This window comes from Balaenoptera ricei, chromosome 3 (assembly GCF_028023285.1).
Source record: "Balaenoptera ricei isolate mBalRic1 chromosome 3, mBalRic1.hap2, whole genome shotgun sequence".
Lineage (NCBI taxonomy): Eukaryota > Metazoa > Chordata > Mammalia > Artiodactyla > Balaenopteridae > Balaenoptera > Balaenoptera ricei.
The window spans coordinates 63,627,165-63,648,717 of record NC_082641.1 but is presented as its reverse complement, the minus strand read 5'-3'; the positions used below and the strand labels follow the sequence as shown (position 1 = coordinate 63,648,717).

The window sequence follows — 21,553 nt, the reverse complement described above, 5'->3', positions numbered from 1 at the left end:
TCTCAAATGCTCTCCTTTGGCAAGAAAAATAAAAATGAACCCACTGGCAAAGTCTCAAAGGGATAAACTCATGACAAGTCATGTTTTAATAAGCTCAACTTTTGCCTTAATGAAATTGGTGGATGGCCATTTTTTCCCTAGAAATGGAACCGTCAATGATTTCTCTGGCTTTGATGAAGGATTTGTTTGGAATGCATTGTTCACTGTTGATATCAAATGGACTTTTTTTTTTGAGGGCCCCAGGATGATCAGAGAAATGAAAAACTTTAATTAAAGGGGATTTGAATGGTACTGTAGTCTCTCTTTACATCTATGTTTTTCATGTGACAAAGGAAACCCAGGATACACAGTAACTTCCAGTTGTCAGGCTGTTAAGGTATGCTAACTCAGTCTGTGTAATGACACAAGTTTTAGAACTAGTGGAAAGAATAAGACAAACCTGAGTGTGCATCCTGACTCCAAACTCTCACTCCGTCATTTAATACCTTGGCCAAATTATTTAACCTCCCTGAGTCTCATTCAATGGAAGTCATGACCTCCCTCCTAGAATTGTCGAGAGGGTTAGATGAAATTTAGCACAGTTCCTGGCATGTTGAAGGCCCTCGGTGATGCCATTCCCCCTTCCATCCCCCCATTCCCTTCTCCCTGTAGCTGCATTTATGAGATGACATCACAGTTCCCTCAGTGAGATGGCTACTAGGTCTCAGGGTTTCTCTCAGATTTCTGCTGATTTAAGAATCCAACTGTGCTGGTATTATTTATGCAAATGTCAGCTGGGGACCGATGCTATAACAAGGATGAGTCACTTCAGAGCATTCCTTCACAGTCTCATCTTGCCTCAGAAAGAACTGGGCTTTCCTCACTGATGGTGAAGAATGATGGGAGAGATTGCCCTGGGACTCAGGCACTCAAGACCAAATGCTCTCCTAGCATCAAGAGTCTTTTGCAGAGAATGTCCAGGACTCTCCTGGGTGACATTCAACAGTGGTTAGCAGCTTGGACTGTGAAATCTAACAAAACAAGGTTTGAATCCTGATTGCCACTCACTAGCTGCTAGCGTCTCAAAGCATATGTTTTCTCTCAGAGTTCGTTTGAGGATTAAATAAGGCAACATACATAAGGCACTTAGAATAGTGACTTGGCACATAGTAAATGCTCAATAGAAGCCAGTTATAATCTCTCTCTCTTTGTCTCTGTCTTTGTCTCCCTCTCTCTCCCTCTTTTCTCTCTCTTCCTCTGTCTCTCTGTTTCTGTCTCTGTTGGTCTGTCTGGTCTGTCTGTCTGTGAGTTAACCTCTCGGCTATTTGCTGATCATTGAAGCCTGCCTTCTAGCAATTGGCACATTAACAGAGATGTTATTTCTTGTACATTTACTACGTTCTCACTCCTGCTGAAATGTCTACATCCCACCTATACACACTCCACTCAACATTAATTTGTCCTTTGATCATTATTTTGTGAAGCCTGCCTTCACATACTTGAAAGAAACTATAATTATTGCTCAGTCATATGAAACCTCACATCATAACTAAATAAATAGCTGTTGATTGATAATGAAAATAATCAAGAGCTTAAATAATATACTTTATTAAAAAGCTATCTAATTTCATACCATTATTTCCAAGTTCCATATCCTGCCAAAATAGTTTATCTCAGTAAATTTGGTTTTAAAAATATCTCTATCAAAATATGAATATTAATAATAATGATCTGAATCTTCATCATGGAACACAAAGTTGCCCTATTGCCATGGATTGGAGGTTAATAAGTAAATGAAGTAACATTTACCAAAGGTCCTCTGGATGCACAGCCCTTTATTGATAAATTTTAGCTTCGTAATTTTAGTGAGAGAGCTTTACATTTCTTTTTTCCAGAAAAAGTCTCTAGATTCTTCATGCTCTTGAAGAGGCAGGTATATCTCTGTGATAATATATATGTCATTAGGTCCTTTATATTACCAATATATCATGGAGACATTCAAATTTACATTATATACAAGCTCGCTATTAGTCTCCTGAGTTAGGTGGTACCTATTCTGATCTAACTACTAAAAAGCAGATAACATATGCATATATCCTGTCTAATGACTCAAATTAAATGTATCTCAAAGAAAGTTCTATCTTATTAAAATTCACATATATTTTTCTTACAAGGGAGTGATTATTCTGCATTGCAGCATGTGTTTATTACAAACTTAGAGTTCATTGACGAATAGTGATGGAGTTGCAAATCAAGTCAACGGCTTAATTATCTCAGGAGGATTTTAGGAAGCTTTTCTCCCTCTGTGAGCATAAGCTTAGAGGTTAGCTTGGAGGCCTGTGCTAGGTTCCTGGTACCCCAGGCTCTCCCCATGGAGACGGATCTTTACCTGAGGCCCTCGCCCTCGGGAGAGTGCTGTCTGCAGTACTCCAAAGTGTAGGTCTCAGTGGCCTCTGGGTTGGCAGGCCGCCATCGGATGGTGGCCGTGTTCCAACACACAGTACAGTCCTCGGCACAGATCACAGGGGTGGAGGGCGCTGCAGAGAGAGAACCAAGTCAACTGTGGCTCACTCTATGGCAGTTCTGCTTCCCTGGTACTCTGGGAAGAATGCTTGGGCATGATTTTATTTTAATTTTTGACTAAAAAATACATTCTAGGTTGAAAATCCAAAAGATATAAAAATGTATACAGTGAAAAGTCTCCCTCTCACCCCTGCCTTCCAAATTGCCCAGTTTTCACCCATCCGCAAACAGCTTCTAAAAGTAGCTTCCTATAAATCCTACCAGAGTTTCTTCATACATATACAAGTAAATAAAAGTATTCTTGTCCCCTTCCTTTACACAAAAGTTAGCCATGATCTTGCCATCAATAGGTGCTCAATAACTACTTGTTTTAAAAGGCAAGAAGAAAGGATAAACCAGTGGAAGTAAGTTAACTGCCTCAGACGGGTATCCAAGACAGGCCAGGGCAGGGACAGTTACAATTATCTTAAAGGCAATGCAAACTCGGCTTATCCTACACCTGCTTCAGCCCCCTGTGAAAAGGTTCCATCATGGGAATGCATTCCCAGCTGAATACCATTGCTGAGAAACCTTTTGGGGGCTCCCAGCACCTATATGAGGAAGCCTGAGCTTCTTACCTTAGCAAATGTGAACTCTATACACTATACCTTTCTCATCTCATGTCTCCCCTCTCCTTGTTTTTAAGTCAAAGAAATAATACCAAAATTCTTGTTGTATCCTGCACACTCCATACTCTTTCTTACCTGGGCACCTGTGCTCATTTGTCTTCTTCAAATGGAATACACTCCTTTAACACATTATTCCTACTGATCCTTTAAGGATTCCATTCAGACATCAGTTCTAGGAAGCCATTCCTGACCCTGTCCCTGCCCTGGCCTGTCTCGGATACCCCTCTGGAGTGTTCTGGATCACGGCCCTTACCACACAGTTTTTATAATCTTTTGTTCTGTGTCTCCCGCACTTGAGTATGAGCTTTGTGAGAAGAGCCCAGTCTTATTTCTTGTTGTAAACCCAGCACTGCACAATACCCAGCACACAATAGGTGCTTAACAAATGCTTATTGGTAGATCTTAATAGTCTGTGAAGAATTGAGTATTGCCTCCTAACACCCCCTTAACATCTCTTTACCTGTTCTAAAAATTGCCCTTTCGCTGGGCAGGCTACATCCGGTGAAATTCACAGCCATTACCCATACTTGATAGCATCGGTCAGGTTCTAAATCTTCAAAAACGCAGTAGCTTTCTTTCACGGTCACTCTGTATTCTTCTACCAAATCTAGCATAAAACACAATCATAAACGCTAGGGTATCTTCCTAAGTTAGTTGAAAGTTACAGTTATTGGAAAAATAACACATTTTTCAGTGGGAAACACAAACTGATAAACTTACAGATACTACTGTGTGATAGATAGCACTTTAGAAAACTTAAAGCAACAGCATTCTGCAAGATATTTAGAATGACATAGTATTACTTGTGAACACTTACCAGAAAATAATAGCATATTAGTAAGATCCTGAGCTTCATATTCCGCAATTAAAGTAACTTATTTCAATAGCAAATACTAAAATTGCAGAGTTTATGTTAACTTAAATCTCAGTAATACATTCTCAAGAAAATTCTTAAGAAGCAATGCCAATATTTCAGGAGAGTATGTAATAAAATAAGGACAATCCCACGTTTTCTAAATTTATGATGTTAAAAAGCATCTTTACAGATTAGTAAAGCATTTTAGTATTCAGTATGATTTTCCAAGTTTCAAATCCTGCTTCCTTCTCATGAATTCCAGAATCCTTTCCCCTAGAGATTTCCACAATTTATAGAAATACTTAAACACCTTTGATAGAGTATAAACTATTCTAAGAAATAACTTTGTTTAGTCAAGACATTTCCTAAAATTACTTATATTATTTTCAATATGTTAGTAGTAAATATTACTCAATAACATTCTGAACACCTGCCCCTTGGGCCAATCTGATTATTCTTACTGAAATTTTCTCTCCTTTTAAAAGAACAATTTTCTTTTCTAAATTAGCTTATGGTAATTCCAGTTATCCTCTCTTATTACTCCAGGATGTTACATCTTCAAAACCCCTCCAGTTAAGAAACCCAGATTGTTCCCTTTTAAAGTAAATTTAAGAGATCTTCAACTCAGAAGGTTTCTTCAATTGCATCTCTCTTTCCCAATGAGCTATACTTTCTGCGCAGAAAGTTTGGCTTAAATAATATCATAAAGACATATACACTGAAAAACATTTCCCCATAGCCTAGAACTTGTGACTGCAGTTTTCAATGGAATTATCCTTTTAGGCTAAGTCCTGTTAGCCTGGTACTCCTTTTAACAGAGCACATAGCATATGTTACTAGAGACCTAATACACACCGCATGGTATCACAGTCTAGACCATCAGAATAATGAACTGGCATCAGCAGAGTTCAAGGCATTGAATGAATGAGACACAGCACAGGTAAGTGGGGCATGGTGCGGGGCGTCGGGGGGTGGTGGCGGTGAAGCACTTTTAAAAAGTACTCCAGGAAATAAACAGTTGTTAAGAGGAGTCTTGGAGAGGCATGAAGTTCCATGATATAGCTGGATAGACACGGTGAAGTGTGGTATAACAGAACAAACACAGAGTCAAGCAAATAAAAACGTAAGCTTTGGAATCTGAAAGATCTGTATTTAAAACCTGCCCTGGTCCCAAGTAACTTGTGTGGTCTTGGGCAAATTATTTAATCTCACATCAGTTTTCTCATTTGCAAATGCAGATAAGAGCACTTTCCTTGTTGTGCTGTGACAGGTATATGGTAATAGGTCCCCAATAAGATAGGAGTTCTTATAGACAAACTTAGCCAACTTTACAATATGCCTATGGTTGCTTTCTTACTTTTTTTCTAATTTAAATAAGTATCACATGACATCTGAAAAGACTTAAATACTGGTTAACAGTGAAATACATTATAATTCATTCCTTATTACAAATTGGGTTCCTATGCCATGTCAATCCTGTCACATGCTCATCTGATTTCCAAAATAAATGGGTCTATCTTCAACAAGCAACACAGAAGGCCAGCACTCCCAGCTCTGATTCATCAGGAAGTACAACCTCAAACTGCCTGGCTTCTAGGTCTTATTAGAGGTCCTAGAGGTATCTACAGAGGCTCAACTATATGACGTGCCACCCATTCACCCTCCTAAGCACTTTCACCTCTATCTTCGCATTAATTTGGGACACCAGAAGACTACACCATACAGTCTTCTCATGCCTTGAGAAGTGTGAACTCTGAATTTACCTTTATAGTTTGTTTTCAGCTTTTATCAAAGGTGGATCTGAGAAATGCCAACCATGACATCCAATGCTGCATTTGCACTAAAATTACTGTGGAGGACAGCGTCCTATATACAGCTCATTTCTCCTCTACAAAGTGGCACACTTTATACTTGTCTTTTAGACTTCAGTTCTGATTGAAACTTTGTTTTCAACACTTTGGTACATTACCTCCTGCCTGAAAATGAGAATCACTTAATTTCTCCTGTTAACCTGAGAACTCAAAGCCAAATTTGAATTTCAAGTACAGTATTCATGTTGATCATTAGGATGATATTTACGCATTTTTGTTTTCCTTGATCCTGATTTCTAAATTTTGCTTACATGTTATTTCATTATACGATTGTTGGTTCATTGTTGTTTTTCTAAGTGTCTACACGTGCTTTGTGGAAAGAGCCATAATATGTATATGTTTAAATACTACACATTAAGATATAGAAATGTACATATGCACCTGAATTTGTGTTAGCAATCCTACCATTTACTTCCTGGTCATCTTGTGGCTCCTCCATGCAGTAAACCTGGAATGAGTCAACGACATCTTCCTTGTTCATGCTCCAGTAAACTGCAATCGTTGTGCTAGTGGCAGAATTTGGTTCCTGAGGTTCTAATCTAGGAGGCTGTGGAACTGGAATATAAGCAAGATTTATTATCAGTAATGCTGCTTTTATTGATTGATTTCTTTTTCTTTTTGCAAAAGTCACTTGTACTTACTGATAAAAATGGAAACAATACAGAAGTACATGGAGTAAAGCTGGGAGGACTACCTTGTTCCCAACAGCCCACAACCCCAAGGATATTCCTTGGAGGCAACCACTGTTACAGTTGAGTGTGTCTCCCTCCAAAATGTCTTGTCAGCATGTGTACATATATACATATAGTATACATAGAAGTAAACAAAAAATGGATCTCCCAATGGGATCACTTGATAATATTCTTCTGTAATCCTATATTTAGAGCAATAAACTTATACAAGTTAGAGGATTCATCAAATGATTTGGTTTTCCTTCAAAACAAAACTTTGAGAACACATTGCTAGATAACCAATGTTGTATCCTTCTACATCAGTATAGAAACTATATTCAGATAGAGACAAATGAAACCCTTTTTAGCTATAGTTGCTATATCATCAAGGCTGAAAAAGACTTGCATGAATAAAATACCAAAATACACTTTCTGAAACGACTATCCCATTTTTTTCATCTCCAACATGACTATACCTACAACTTTCTAAAACAAAATGTAAAAATTACATGGGGGAAAAAGTACCCTATTAACTGATTCAAATATAAGGTTTAGATATCTAGTATAAATCCATTGTTCTGAATTTTAAAGACAACAATATTCTCAAGTGTTTTACTAGAGATTTCAAAGGTTTATAATTATGCATATTGAACATTAACAGCATATACGACACCATAAATCAAGCTCCTATACAATTCTCCTCTAAAATTTTTGAGATATAAAAGCACTGAACATAGTTTACAAATTAAAGGAAAAGGTTATTCCCATAGTTGAAAAGATGTCCTGTTTTTAAATTTATTTGTGTTGTTATTTTCCTATCAACAATTTCCTGAGAGATGAGCTTGCTGAATAATACAGGCCAAATTTTGTGAGATTACTTTATTAAAAGTCAACACTGAAGGGAAAGAAAACAAAGTTTAGTTCAACAGGAAAGTGGAAATTAGAAGAAATAAATGGGTCTAAATTTAGTAAATGGAACAAAAAGAGACACATTGAAAAGATTCAATAAAGAGATAAAGACCTGAAGAAATACACAGTTATGAAAAATGAGAAGCAGGATAAGAGACTGGGCAAGTTCATGGGCTTTGGAGCAGAGAGGCTGGCCTAAGGTTAAATGCCAGATCCCCCACTTAGGAGCTGTGTTATCTCAGCTTCAGTTCCTCCATCTTTAAAATGGGAAAACGACAGTAATACCATTTCCTCCCAGGGCTGTTTTAAAAAGCAAGATAATGTATATTAAGTGCTTAGCAATGTATCTGACACATAACCAGTGTTAACATTCAGAAAGCAACATGGCCTTTTGCAGGAGCACAGAAAATGGAGGGGAGAAGGCAGGAAGCCCCTGAAGATGGGAGCTGAAGTAGAGACCCATCATCTGGTAAATCACAGAGGGAACACAGAGGTAAGACATGCTGGGAGCCTGCATGATAAGGCAGGAAGCCTGCCTGTCAGAGCACCTCCCCAAGGACTGATAGTGGTTCAGAGACTCTTATACTATCTTTGACTTTTCTGTCTTCCCAGCAGGAAATCAGTGTCACATTCTAAAGGAGTCCATCCAGATAAATGTAGTTCAGTAAATTTTCATGTTGCCCAGGTTTATGGAAGAGCCAAGCAGATTGACTATTATCAATCATCTTTGAAGCAGTGCTGGAGAACTTCTTAAGGCATGAACAACGAAAATGCAGCTTTTTTCTCTATGAATTATAAATTGCGCTATAGCTGCCTTTTTAAAAATGGCAACATCTTTTCAAAAATCTCTCTCTCAGGTAGCTTAACAAACTTAAAATTGATAACTGACCCCAAAATCAACAAATTTTAAGGAATAAGCAGTTGTAGGGAATTAAGCAAAGCATGTAGGCTAGAAATAATTTTGTACTTAATCTATTCCTGTAAAAACATTAAAATTAAAACATCTTTTTTCAAAACAAGAACCACTTTTGTTCTTCAAAGTATTCTAAAATTAAGAAGGGAGTATGACTATTCCATAGATGTAATCTAATAACAGTGGCTGGATTTACAATTCCTGTGTGGCAAAAGGACATCAGAAGCTCAGATTTTACACGTTAGCAATGCTACTTACACTTCTGTAGTAATAAACTTGAGTAGGAGTAATGCCAAAAAATGCAAAATGATTTTAAGGCTTCTTTGCCAGAGGCTAAGGAACTAGGCAGAGCATCGCCCCATGGATTCCCTCTGCCTGACAGTGTGCCCATAAAGAGCTGTCATGCTTGGCGAGCTAAGCATTAGATCAACCCGCACTTCAGTACCTGTGGTGGATACATATTCCCACTCAACCTAGCTTTCAAAAAAGTCCTCAGGAGAACAGCATGATTTGCAGTAGCCCAAATGTGAAACCAACCCAAAAGTACATCGATGAGTGAATGGATAAGCAAAATGCAGTATAGACAGCCAATGGAATTTATTCAGCTTTAATAAGGAAGGGCATTCTGACACATGGTACAACACGGATGAACTTTGAGGACATTATGCTAAGTGAAATAAGCCAGTCACAAAAAGACAAATACTGCATAATTCCACTTATATGAGGTACCTAGAGTGCTTTAAATTCATACAGACAGGAAGTAGAATGGTGGTTGCCAGAGGCTGGGGGGAGGGGGCGGGGGCAGGAGGAATGAGGAGTTGGTATTTAATAGATACAGTTTCAGTCTTGCAAGATGAAAAGAATTTGGGAGATGGATTAGTGGTGATGGTTGTACGATAGTGGCTTCAACATGGTTAAAATGGTAAATTTTATTTTATGCATATTTTACCACAATTAAAAGAAAAAGTTCTTAGGAGCAGAGTCCAGGAAGCCTTGGATGTCACTAATCTATAGTTACCCCTCCTTTCACAGCAATGCACTCAGCCTCTTTGGTGTAGAGCAGTGGTTCAAGTGCAAAGACTCTGAAGCCAAACTCCACCCGCCACACACCACCCCCCCCCCCCACCGCAAATAGCTGTGTATCTAGGGCAATATGAGAGGCATTTCTCTGTTCCCTTTATTTCCTCACCTGTCAAATGGGAATAACAATAAAACCTACCTCCTAGAGTTGCTGTGAGATTAGCTGACAGTCTAATTAGATAACAGTCTCCACACTGCCAGGCATCATGTAAGCACGGAAGAAATGTTAGGGGCTGCTCTGTTTCTCATCATAAAGGTCACATCCTTTCCTTATTATATCTGTTTATTACAGTGATCAGATTAGCTTTTCAGGCACCCGGTGAGGACTTTATAGCTGAGAGATGTTGTTGGTCACAAAATGAGCAAAAACTATCTAGCAGCAAGTCAACACCCTGGGCTCCAATTCTGGGAAGCAGATGTACAACGAATGCCATTTATATCTCAGAGACCAGTCTCCCCATAACAGTTTGGAACTACTGGGACTGCCACATGCACTGTTTCTGAATGAATCATGAACACTTTATGACAAATTTAACTCTGTGACCTCTAAAATATACAAAATGCCCTCTTATTGCCCATCAGATATTCAAAAGAATAGCCTTCTAAATAAACAACAGCATATAACGAATCCCTTAAAAGCAAAAGAGCTCCTCTGTTGACCAGAATTTCTTGGTTTGCAACCGCTGCTCTATTCAAATGCTTCTTAAAGACATTACAAGAAAATACCCTTTTGTTCTGAGATATTTCTAGAGAAAACCCGTTAGGACAAATGACTGAATTTTTCATTTTATATAGGGTTGATGGGTTTTGCGGGGGCGGGGTGCTTTTCTGTTTTTCAGTTTTTTTTAAAGACACAGTAACCTTTTACTAGTTACTAAATTAAAACTCTTCCCACAGGAATGAAAGTTAATCATCAATTTGAAAACAGAAGTTGTCTTTAAGGTTTGCTTTAGAAGACTATAGCATCTTTTAAGGAGGGCATCTAAGTACATTTTACAGTAAGTGGAACTTGGTTACTTCACTGAAACACAGCGGCTTTGAAAAATCTAAAGAAATGTCATTGTCTTGTTTGTTAAAATAGCACATTAAAAAATATTCTGAGGAGCCGGCAGGATGCTTTTCACAGCTGAGTAGGAGGCTGCTGGCTACAGAGCATGATGCGGAGCTGTTAGTTCTCTAAGTTAATCTGTTTAGTTTGAAAAAAGGAAAAAGAACTCAATTGAAGAGGGGAAAACCACTCAGAAAGAAAAATCTGTTCAACATATATGAAAATATTTGATTTATTTTTCCTTCTATACCTGGCTGCTGGCATGAAGCAAATAATCTCTAGAAGAGAGAGAGAAATCCTCTTTTAAAAGGAAAAAAAAAAAAAAGAGAGAAGACCCTTCGATTCCATTGCTACTTCCTTCCACCTCCTCAATATCCCAGCACAGTCATAAAGCTTCAAATGGAAATGCAGTTTATAACTGAAATGGTTTGCTAGTCTCACGCTTTATTTCAGAATCTAGCTTTAAATTTTGACAACTAAGAGTTTTCTTTTTCCAGTTATACTTCCTTACATTCAACAACTTTATAAAACAAATAAGAAAAACTGCCAAATTTCATCAAGGTAAATAATATATTGAAGTTCCTACCAGCCACTTGTTTTAACATCTGGTCACTTCTTGCCGAGCTGTCGTCATAATGTTCAAAAAGCGAAAACGCAGCAGGCATTTTCTCTAAAGAAGCAGTGCTCTCCATTGCAGAAAGCAACCTATTAGGGGAAAATATTTCTATATAAGAAATTATTAGCATACAAAATGAAAGCTAAGAACAGTTATTCAAAATGAAGTTGGTGGTGGTGGTGGTGGTGATGGTGGTGGTTTCTGTGAGGCGTTGTATCCAAAAAGAATTTAAACTGTTTCAAAATCTGGAAATATATGTATAAAATCTATTCACAGGATTCTTCAGTGCAACTGGTAATATTAGAAACTCCATTCCTATATCCTTAAATCTGAATAGATTCCATTGAATTATACAGTCTTAATTTTGCCTCTATAAAGTTAGTCCTAAAAATGATTACATTTTAGTGATTGTTTATGCTCCCTAAAGATAAAAATGTTCGGAGCCCATCTGGAAATTCACATACTGTGTGATATCTTTGCTGTTTTCAACCGTCACTATTATACATCTCACCATTTAGTCTTTCAAGAAAATATGTTCACCTACTATGTGCCAGGCACTGTTCTGGGTTCTGGGATACAGCAATGAAGGAGGATAAAGTCTATCGATTCTTAAAAGACTAAATAAGCCACAGTATATAAATTAATAGCTTTCTTTATACTCAAGACCGTCTTAGGAGGGATGCCAACAAATACTCAGCATTGGTATCCAGGTGAAATCTGGGCTTAAAATTAAAAAAAAAAAAAAAAAAAAAGGTAGATTCTGAAGAGGGAAAAGGGGAAGGTAGAATTGCAAAAACATTTATCTTTAGCATGAGGGGCCTAAACTTTGGTTAGGCGCTCTCCTCTGTGCACCTCACTCACAGAGGACTGGAATTACCTTCCAGAAATTAAGTCAACCACTAGGAACTCCATCAGCTTCATAATCATGGACGTTGGGGTTTGGGTAGCACAGACCCACCTCTAAGCCTTTCACCTGCTGTTGGAACTTTCTTCTCCTAAATACTTGTGTGGCTCCTTCCTCACTTAATTTAGATCTCTGTTCAAATGTCAGCTCTTCAGAGAGGGCAGCCCGCTCCCTTCTTCTGTTCCTTACTTTGTCGTGTTTTTTCCTGAAACTCATTACAACCTATTTGTTTTTGTCTGTCTACTTCACCTGACTATAATCTACACGCAAAAAAAGGACTTTGCTGGGTTCACTACTGTACTGTAATGTGTTACTTGGCACATAGTAGGCTTTTAATAAATATATTTTGAATGAATAAGAGGACAAGGTTTCATTTGGATGAGAATATCAGGCTCTCAGGTCTGGAAAATTTATCAATATGAGGGGAAAAGATTATAAAATATAACTGAAATATTTAGAGTGCCCACTATGCTTACTTGTGTTAGGAATAATAAAATTCACTATCATCTGATTTGGGGGAGATGTTCCAGTAGGGACTTCAAAGAGGAGGTAACATTTGGCTGAGTCTTAAAAATAAGTAGGAGTTTCCTAGGCAGAAAAGATAGTACAGGTGTTGCAGAGAGAACAGCATGAATAAAGGCATGGAGTTGTGAAAGAGTATGACACACTCAAGGCCCAGAGGGGACCATGGGCTACCTTGAGAACTGGGAAAGGGAGACAGTTAGAGATGAAATAGAAAGGTGATTTGTGGCTTGACTGGGAAGTCTTTCATATCCACCAAGAGTTTCCATTTTGTCTTTTAAGGCAGGGAGAGCCATAGAAGTGTTTACACAAGGGAAGTTTAGAAGAGTACCCTGGCATGAGTCTGAGGGAGAATCAGAGCAAGTAGACTAGAGAGGTAGTGAGGCCAGTTGGGAGGACTCCATGACGCTCTTGATGAGGGAAGACAACACGAGCCTTAATTAAGGCTTTGGAGATTGGAAATGATAGGCTCAGAATGAACAAACAGGGGTGACTAGTGCACATACTAAGTCCTCTCAGTACATGTCACTGACGAAATGGAGGACTTTTTTGTAGCACAGAGGCTGTAGCTATAGATAGAACACAGAAAATGTTTGAATTTTCCCTTATGCACTGATCTGTTCAATTTTAACATCAGTGTGTGTAAGGGCAAGCGGACATCTTTTTATGAGCAGGTCCTACAATGGTTGTGACTCGCTTTCATTATTAGAACACAAAAAAGCAAAACAGAGGAAAAAAAATTATCCTCTTAACAGAACAGCATTTTCTAAGCAAATGTGTTTTTTAAAATATGCAAATTTTGAGTCTAAATATCCTTGACAGCATTCTTTAATTTAAGCATTTTCAGTGTCAAGAAGAATTATTTAATATATGAGCACTGCCTTTAGATATATAATATGATGGCAGGGGAAAAAAAAGCAGCAAGGGGAAAAAACTAGGAGAAAAAGCTAGATAATTAGCATTTCTCATAGAAAGGAACACCAACGACATTGAGACTTTGAGGCAGAAGTTGTCTTGAGAACATGAAAGGCTTCATTTTAGTGAAAAAAATCAAGCTTCATCATGTGTGTGTACATTTAACAGGATTTTCTTTAATTGCTTATATTGCTTCACCAAATTCTGAATTTTGTTATCTTTTTTCCTTACAGAAAAATAATGGTTATCCCAAGTGTACGCTCCTTTAGGCAACATGCAGCTTCTGCAAAGATTAATTCATTGTCAATTGGACAATGAGATCAAAATTAATTAAAATGACACACAGATGAACAAGTTCAAGCACAAAACCAAAAAAAATGGTATTTAGAATTAAATGCATGTCAATTCGTATTAGCAAGTTAATATTCTAATGTTTAGAAAAGTAAAAATGTGAAACTATAGCATTTTTAAAGGTAAACACATTTGCAAATTTACATTCACCAAGTTTTCTTGCCAATCAGTATCTTCCACGAGTGAATGAAATATAACAAATAAGCAAATATGCCCCTACATTGTCCAGTGCATACGGAATGGCACTCTAAATCCATATACTTTGGGGGTAAAAATAAATATCAATAATACTTAGAAGAAATGTGTAATTTTAAAAAAATAAAGAAAACTGGGAGCAAGGCCTCCAGGGTATCAGCTTCCAGACCTGCCCGGTGTGCCTCTGACTCCTGCGTGAGAACTGGTACACGTGCAGGTGCCTGGTCCCACCTGGATTCTCCTGTAGTGGATCCGGGGTGGAGCTCCAGAAGCTTTGGTTTAACAAACTGCACAGGTAACTCAGAAGCCAGTCTGGGGCACCACCAGGCCAGAGGACAGGTTGTTATAAACCAGAGGTTCTCAACCCTGCCTGTGCACTGAAATAACCTAGCAAGCTTTAAAAATACCCTGGCCACACCCCACAACAGTTAAGCCAGAATCTCATGAGGTAAGATTGAGGTATCAGCATTTTTTAAAGCTCCCTGAGTAATTCTATTTATAACAGAGCCACTATAATAAAACTCTTATTGATTAATGCCAATATTAATATACAAACTATTTTCTTAAAGCATCTTGAGAATATTCTGTTGAACATGTTTTTTTTAAAGGTAAATAAGATTCATCTGTACAGTTTTCATTATCTAAAAAATCAGGTTTCTAATCCAAACCCATTTTTCTATATTTTAATATATCACAAATACAAATTTCTGATTTTACTTTATGCTATTTCACAATTTGGCATTGAATGAAGTGAACTGAAGATAATATTTACAATTTTAGAAATTTACATTAAAGGGGTAAAAATGATTAAAAGAAAAAATTAGGCTCTGACAGGAGGAAAGACCTCAGGCCTGGCTATGAGGCAGAAGGGAAAACGTGCCAGATCAGTATGAGCATTTCACTATCAGATGCTCCAGAAGATAAACATAGCTCTGCTATGTGTTTTTATAGACAACGTTTCCTAATTTCTTGTTGAGTGTTTTGCCTTTTAAATGAATGAAGAGGGCTTCCCTGGTGGCGCAGTGGTTGAGAATCTGCCTGCCGGTGCAGGGGACGCGGGTTCGAGCCCTGGTCTGGGAGGATCCCGCATGCCGCGGAGCAACTGGGCCAGTGAGCCACAATTACTGAGCCTGCGCGTCTGGAGCCTGTGCTCCGCAACGAGGGAGGCCGTGATGGTGAGAGGCCCGCGCACCGCGATGAAGAGTGGCCCCCACTTGCCACAGCTGGAGAAGGCCCTTGCACGGAGACGAAGACCCAACACAGCCATAAGTAAATAAATAAATAAATAAAGTTAAAAAAAAAAAAAATCCTTGGGGCCAATGTATTTAAAAAAAAAAAAAATGAATGAAGAACTTCTCTTAGATTGAGTGTTAAAAAAAAAAAAAAAAAAAAAACAAAATCAAAAGAGGAAGATTCATTTAGGTGAGCTGAGCAGAAAAAGAAGATAAATTCATGCCTGTCTTCTGAAGAGAAAATGAGAGAACATTCCATTAAGATTACATAAGTCATCAAATTGCTCAAGGCAGATATGAATGATTCTTTCAAATACTCATATTTAACCAGTAAGTCTAAGTATCTACAAAATGTTCTGTATGCAGTGACAGGAAAGATAGCCTAGTCTAGATTAGGCTGGAAATACAGAATACATCTCAACGAAGCAGTTAAAAATCTACATTATGATAATTGTTATTTAACTAAAGCACATGCAATTTCCTTTCAAAAGCTGTCATTTAGCTTTCAAAAGCACTGTATCTATAATAAAAGTGCAAATCCAGGAGCTCACTAAATGTATGCATTTTTAAACTGGCAGCTCATTTTCTATAAAGCATCAAAATATTAAAATAAAGCATACAGTCATGCTAGTCTCAGTCGCCACTACATTGTGCCATATTTTCTATACCTTTCATTGATTTCCTCAAACGACTTATGGGGGAATGAGAGAGATTGAGAGAGGGGAAGGGAGGGAGGGAGGGAAGGAAGAAGGGAGAGGGGAGGGGAGAGAGAGAGAGAAACTAATTAACAACAAAAAGGAAAACCAACCTCGAGCATTAAGATCACGTATGTTCTAAAAATCATTACTCCTCAGCTACCTTTGAGGCTGTTTCCTTTGGGGGGCTTCATTCCAGGCAGCAAAGGAATTAGTGCTCAGAAGGGGTGGCGGACAAGGTCTGGGATGGAGGGGGCTTTAGTTTTACTCTCTACCATCAGCAAGGCCAGCAACAGTTGCTTCTGCTCTGCTTCTCTCTATTCATTAATAAATGGCTTAGCTTCCAGAATAGAATTCTCTGAAGCAAGGAGAATGACTTAAAATTTGTTCAATGTGGAGATAAAGCAAAATGTAATCAGTAGTTATCTCTGGGTGATACCTTCTCTGTGCTTTTCTGTACTTTCCAAATTTTCTGAAATGGATATATATTACTTTTATAAGCAGGAATAACATGCTTCCTTTTTTACAGCTTGTTCTTCTATAGAGAAGAAAATATTCTTATCAAACCAAGGTAAGGTTCTTAGGAAACACAAAGCACTTTATTAGTGCTAGACTTCCAACGAGGTGCTTAATTTTAAAATACTAAAGCTTTGCCTTAATTAAGCATAAAGCAACTGAATGATTTTCATCCTCCTTTGAGGATGCCATTACCACCACACCCAAATTTGCACCGGATGGAGGCATCCCCAAAGGCAAATCAAAAGCCTAACATTGCCCCATTTTGCCTCGTTCTATCTCCAGTCTTTAGTAGAAGGCTGGGAGGATTGAGGAGCTTTGAAAGGGAGGTTCCCACTCATCATAAAATGGTGCTTTTCTCTGGTTTGACAATTAGGTTTAGGATTGCCTTCAGGGAAAACATCTCCATCACTCCTGGTTAATCCTGGCTCCGTGGAGAACCAGTATTCTACTGAAGGTTCTAGGGAATTAGGAGAGCAAAGAGCTGTCTCTGTGAGTAATCTGAGGAGCACCCAAGGGACCCTCTGTCCACAAGGTACTTGTTTGAATTAAGGAATCTGATCACCAGGAAGACCCTTGTAAAAAGATCAACATGTTACCTGAGAGAGGTATCATATCATGTCATCCTTTTGCATGCTGAAAGTGTACCAAAATGTTACTCTCCACTTGGTGAGGTTCAGAGGGAATGGTCCCTATGAGAGGTCATTTCAGATTAGGGAGTGGGAGTGGAGGGGGGAGAGGCACTGGAAGATCAGGCCAGCACCCAAAGGGAGCATGGCATGAATAAAGTTTTCAGGTTGCTTTCCCTCCCTCTCAGAAAGTGACCAATCCATTGTGAAAGAACAGACAGATGGTGCTGTGGCCTGGCTTCCATGTGTCCTTCAACTGGATCTGGGTGTTATGGCTTTAAGGATTGGCTGGGCCTTTTCAATAGGCATGAGGCGTGCCCTAATAATTTTTAAATGAGAATTATATAAACCCCACATAGAGATATAAATCATCTCAGGGAATAGTAAAAGATTAGTTTTTTTAAAGTAGACTTGGGTCAAAGTGGGTTCAAGGTGTCCGGACCTGTTTGAATTGGTGCTTACAGTCAAGAAAATGGTCTCATCAAGCTCCTCGGCTTCTCTCACGATGGTCTCCAGGGTGTCCTTGGCAGTGTCCATGCTCTGCAGAAAGTGGACCATCTGGTCATGTAGGAACTCCATCTTCTTTTTCTTCACTTCCTCAAAGCTCTGGGCTTTCTCATCATACTGCGCTAAAACCTTTTTCATCATTTCCTCATTCTGTTCTTCTAGTATTTTCTCATTTTTACTACAGTTTTCCTTTAAAAACAAACAAAAAAACCCTTCTGAGTGAACCAAGAAGTGCGTGTGTGTGTGTGTGTTTTAAGAGAAATACTAGCCTTTTAAATAATTAACCTCTGGCATCCTGGTAAGAGAATCACAGATTACATGCACAGTCTAAATTTCCAGCCCACCAACCCCTTTTGCCATAGTTAGCTTTGCAACAGAATTCACTGTAAGAGAACTATCAAGAAGGATTTAGTTAATGAAACACACATAAAAATGTTTGTAGGGAAGTATTGCCTACCTGCATTCCCACATGATAAAATTTGAAAGTGGCATCACGGTGAATGTAGATCAGGTAGCAGAGAAGGTTTAGTGCCATTTTCACCATTCCACTAAAATCATAGTGTGAGGGAGGGAACAGCCAGGATATTGGACAGGGTGCTACACTCATAAATGCTCTCCAGGGAAGGGGTAGTTTCCGCCAGAGCAGGAGAAACTTTATTGCCCATCTGGACAAACTCAGATGCTTAGAGCGCTAGTGATAAGGTGATCATATTACTTACTGTCTAAAAGGAACACTTTGGTGGCAGTGAGGGGTAGGGGGCAATAACACTAAAAATAATCAACAGGTGTTAACTGATCTACAACAGGAATTAAGCAGACCTCTCACAAGCAAACTGGGATGAGGAGTCACCCGAGTGATGGGGAAACTGTGCACCAGCCTTCCACAGGGGCCCTCTACCAATCCTGACTGACAAGTAAGGGTGCCTGGGCCATGACTGTATATGGATGGAGCATTGCTACCCCCTTCCTTCACTGCAGAGGGAGCAGGGTCAGCATGAACTCGTCGAAGACAGTGGTACCATGAGAGGCACTCATCTGTCCTGGGCATGAAACACTGGGCAGTGCTTTAGAGCACCTCTGCAGAGCTAACCCAGTGAAAAGCAGGATGGTAGGGCAAGTCAGAACTCAGATCTGAATTCAAATCTTGGCTCTCAACTTACTATAAACTTACTATGACCTTGGTTAATATATTTAACTCTAAGTCTCAGTTTCTTACCTATAAAATGGGGGCAATAATCATAATAATAGCTCCTATTTCATATTGTTACTGTAAGGATGAAATTGGATAAAGCATGTAAAGCAGTTGCCCTATCATAGTGAGTGCCTAATAAATGTGCATGTGTTTTTAAGGGCGAGTCATTTATCCTTAGAAAGTAGTCTCACTGATGAAACAGAGGGAAGACTTAAGGACTTTACTTTTAATGGAACAAAACCAACAATGGCAAACCACATAGGCACACACAAACCCCAATTCAGGTCCTTTTAGCTTAGAATCATTTATTTGTGATGCCATGAGCAGACCAAGTTAAAGTAAAGAGGATAAGGTAACTTACCTCAATGGTATTAAAAAAGGATTCTATCTCACTAACAAAGGCTTCAATCCTCAAGGATTTTTCTTGTAAATCTTCTAGAAAGTCTGCTAATTGAACCTGAAGAAAAGAATTAAGATATCCTTAGTATATGACATTTGAGAAAAGAACTTCAAGCAGTGAGTTCCAATTTTCTTATAAGTTTAGTATGTTTGGTAGAGATTCACTATATCATGTTCACTAACAAATCAATCTTTAACTTTTCTTTGCTGCTTCATCTAAATTGACTATAGGTAATGTATGATAAACAATTAGGAGGTTTGTGAGTGACAGCAATAGACAGTTTATTTTCTTATGCAAGAGGAAGGACTTCTTGGTCAGCTGGGGAGTTCAAAGCATACTTGTTTTAGTAAACTATGAATTGAATTCTTTCTCCTTAGTTAGGCCTTGATTTTTATATATTGTCATTCCTCTAAGATGGCAGACTTTTTTCTGAACTGGTCCAACATATCTGAGTAGCCTTCTCACATTTGCACCAATGGTTTCAGGTGTTCCTGCCCCACCTGATCCTGAGAAGGTGAACAGAGTGTCACCAGGCCGAATGTCTGGTATACCAAATGATGAAAACTATCTACTAAAGAGACCTTAAGGTTCTAATGACCCTCAAAGGGTTAAAATACTCTCAAGGAGTGACAGCCAACTAGAAAATATATGGGTGATGGGGGAAGATGGCACCTATTAGTTATAAACCTAGCTGCAATCTATCCTGTGAAACTTAACAAGTAACAACACAGAATAAAAGAGCTTCCATCTGCCTGATTCACTATCCAAAGAATGATGGAGAAATTACATTGAGAAAAGCCCCTTCAGGATCTGGTCTCTGCTTCCCTCTCTAGCCCCTGCCTCTTCTCCACAAGCCCTCAGGCTCCAATCACACAAGCCCCGCCTTTCCTTGGACTCTTTCCCACCAATGTGCCTTTTTATATGGCATTCCCTTTCTCTAGAATGTCCTCCCTGCCCTTGTTTACTAGAAGAACTCTATCTTATTTAAGGCTCACCCAAGCTTCACCCTTTCGGGACACTTTTCCCATCCTGCCCAGTCTCCCTCCACCATTTCACTTCCTCCCAGAGGGTTCCTGTCTCAGAACACTGTGCCCCCACAATGCTGTATGATCTGGGGGAGCTACAAGTCTATCTTCCTTTAGTTTAGTTTTGTTTTCATTCTCTATGATTAGCACAGTTCTTGACATGGAATGGAAGGTCAATAAATATTGAGAAAGAAGGAAGGGAGAGAGTGAAGGAAGAAAACAAATGTCAGATAAAAGATAAGGCACCACAAAGGGAATGGAGTGGCGGGGAGAAGCCAGGACCTGGATAATCTACAAATGCAGCCATCAGTTCCTGAATAATCACAAATGGCCTACTCACAAGATGCTAGAGAATTCTCAAGTGACAACTTTTTAAATTTATTTTTAATTTTTAAAATGTGCCAACCAACTCAATCTTCACAGTTGATTTAATGAACGAAGCAAGTCTCTGGCTTAGTCAATTTGTCTTCCACTTTCTCTTCATACTATATGGAGAAGATCCAGAAAAAAAACTTTAAAATGGTTTTAAAGCAGGAGACATCATATCTCCCTGCTTTTGAAATTTGTTTTAAATTAACAGTACTTAGACAGAATTATTTTTTTAATTTCTAAAACTCATGGAGATAAACAAAACATAATTAAGAAGGCTAAAAAAAAAAATCTAGTCTTCTTTCTACTGACAGTACCCAGTAGTTGTTAGTTAACAAAACCAAGTGTCATCAAAGAATGGGGCATATTTCACTGGTGTTGATGTATCTCAATGCCTGAGATTCCAAAAAGAAATTGACCCATGCCCTACCCCAAACTTGACCAGGTAAAGTTTCAACAAAATTTCACCCTGGAGATATAAAACCAATATCATATAAGTTGAGAAAGATTACTTTTCCAGAAAAAAAAAAAAAAGCCAAAATTCTAATATGTTTTCCTACTTAATCAAAATGAGCCTGACAATCATTTATCAGTGACCTAATTGAATAATCATATTGAAAATTGCTACCATTAGGAAGGCACTGAGTAGAGCAACATGGATACACAGTCAAGAGCCTGAGCTCTAGCATCAGACAGACCTGGGTACCAGTCCTAGTTCTGTCTTCTACGACCTTGGACTTAAACTATCTGAGCCCATTTCATTATCTGCAAATCGATGACAATGACAGGGTTGTTGTAAGGATTAAAAGATATCTTGTATATAAAGACATTAACACATTGCCTGGCCCACAGTAAGTGCTCAATTCTTGCCATTACTTGCAATTTTAGATCATTCTGGCTACTGTATGGAGAATAGATTGATGAGATAAGAGTGGAGATTCCAGTTAGAAGGCTATTGAAAGGTAGA

The 21,553-nt window shown here is 38.6% G+C and overlaps 1 protein-coding gene across 4 annotated transcripts in view; it reads right to left on the bottom strand.

Annotated features, from left to right (window-relative positions):
• The window catches only part of CMYA5 (cardiomyopathy associated 5), a 120,858-nt gene that overhangs the window by 33,443 nt on the left and 65,862 nt on the right, over positions 1 to 21,553 (bottom strand). For 3 of the 4 annotated variants that reach the window (XM_059916648.1, XM_059916647.1, XM_059916645.1), the window contains exons 3-9: positions 19,154 to 19,249; positions 17,556 to 17,789; positions 15,922 to 15,944; positions 11,105 to 11,223; positions 6,279 to 6,452; positions 3,631 to 3,777; positions 2,369 to 2,516 (exon numbers count right to left, since the gene is read on the bottom strand). In XM_059916648.1, the coding sequence (XP_059772631.1) occupies positions 2,369 to 2,516; positions 3,631 to 3,777; positions 6,279 to 6,452; positions 11,105 to 11,223; positions 15,922 to 15,944; positions 17,556 to 17,789; positions 19,154 to 19,249 (941 nt within the window). The remainder of the gene's footprint in view (positions 1 to 2,368; positions 2,517 to 3,630; positions 3,778 to 6,278; positions 6,453 to 11,104; positions 11,224 to 15,921; positions 15,945 to 17,555; positions 17,790 to 19,153; positions 19,250 to 21,553) is intronic. The other variant, XM_059916646.1, reaches the window with a different exon arrangement.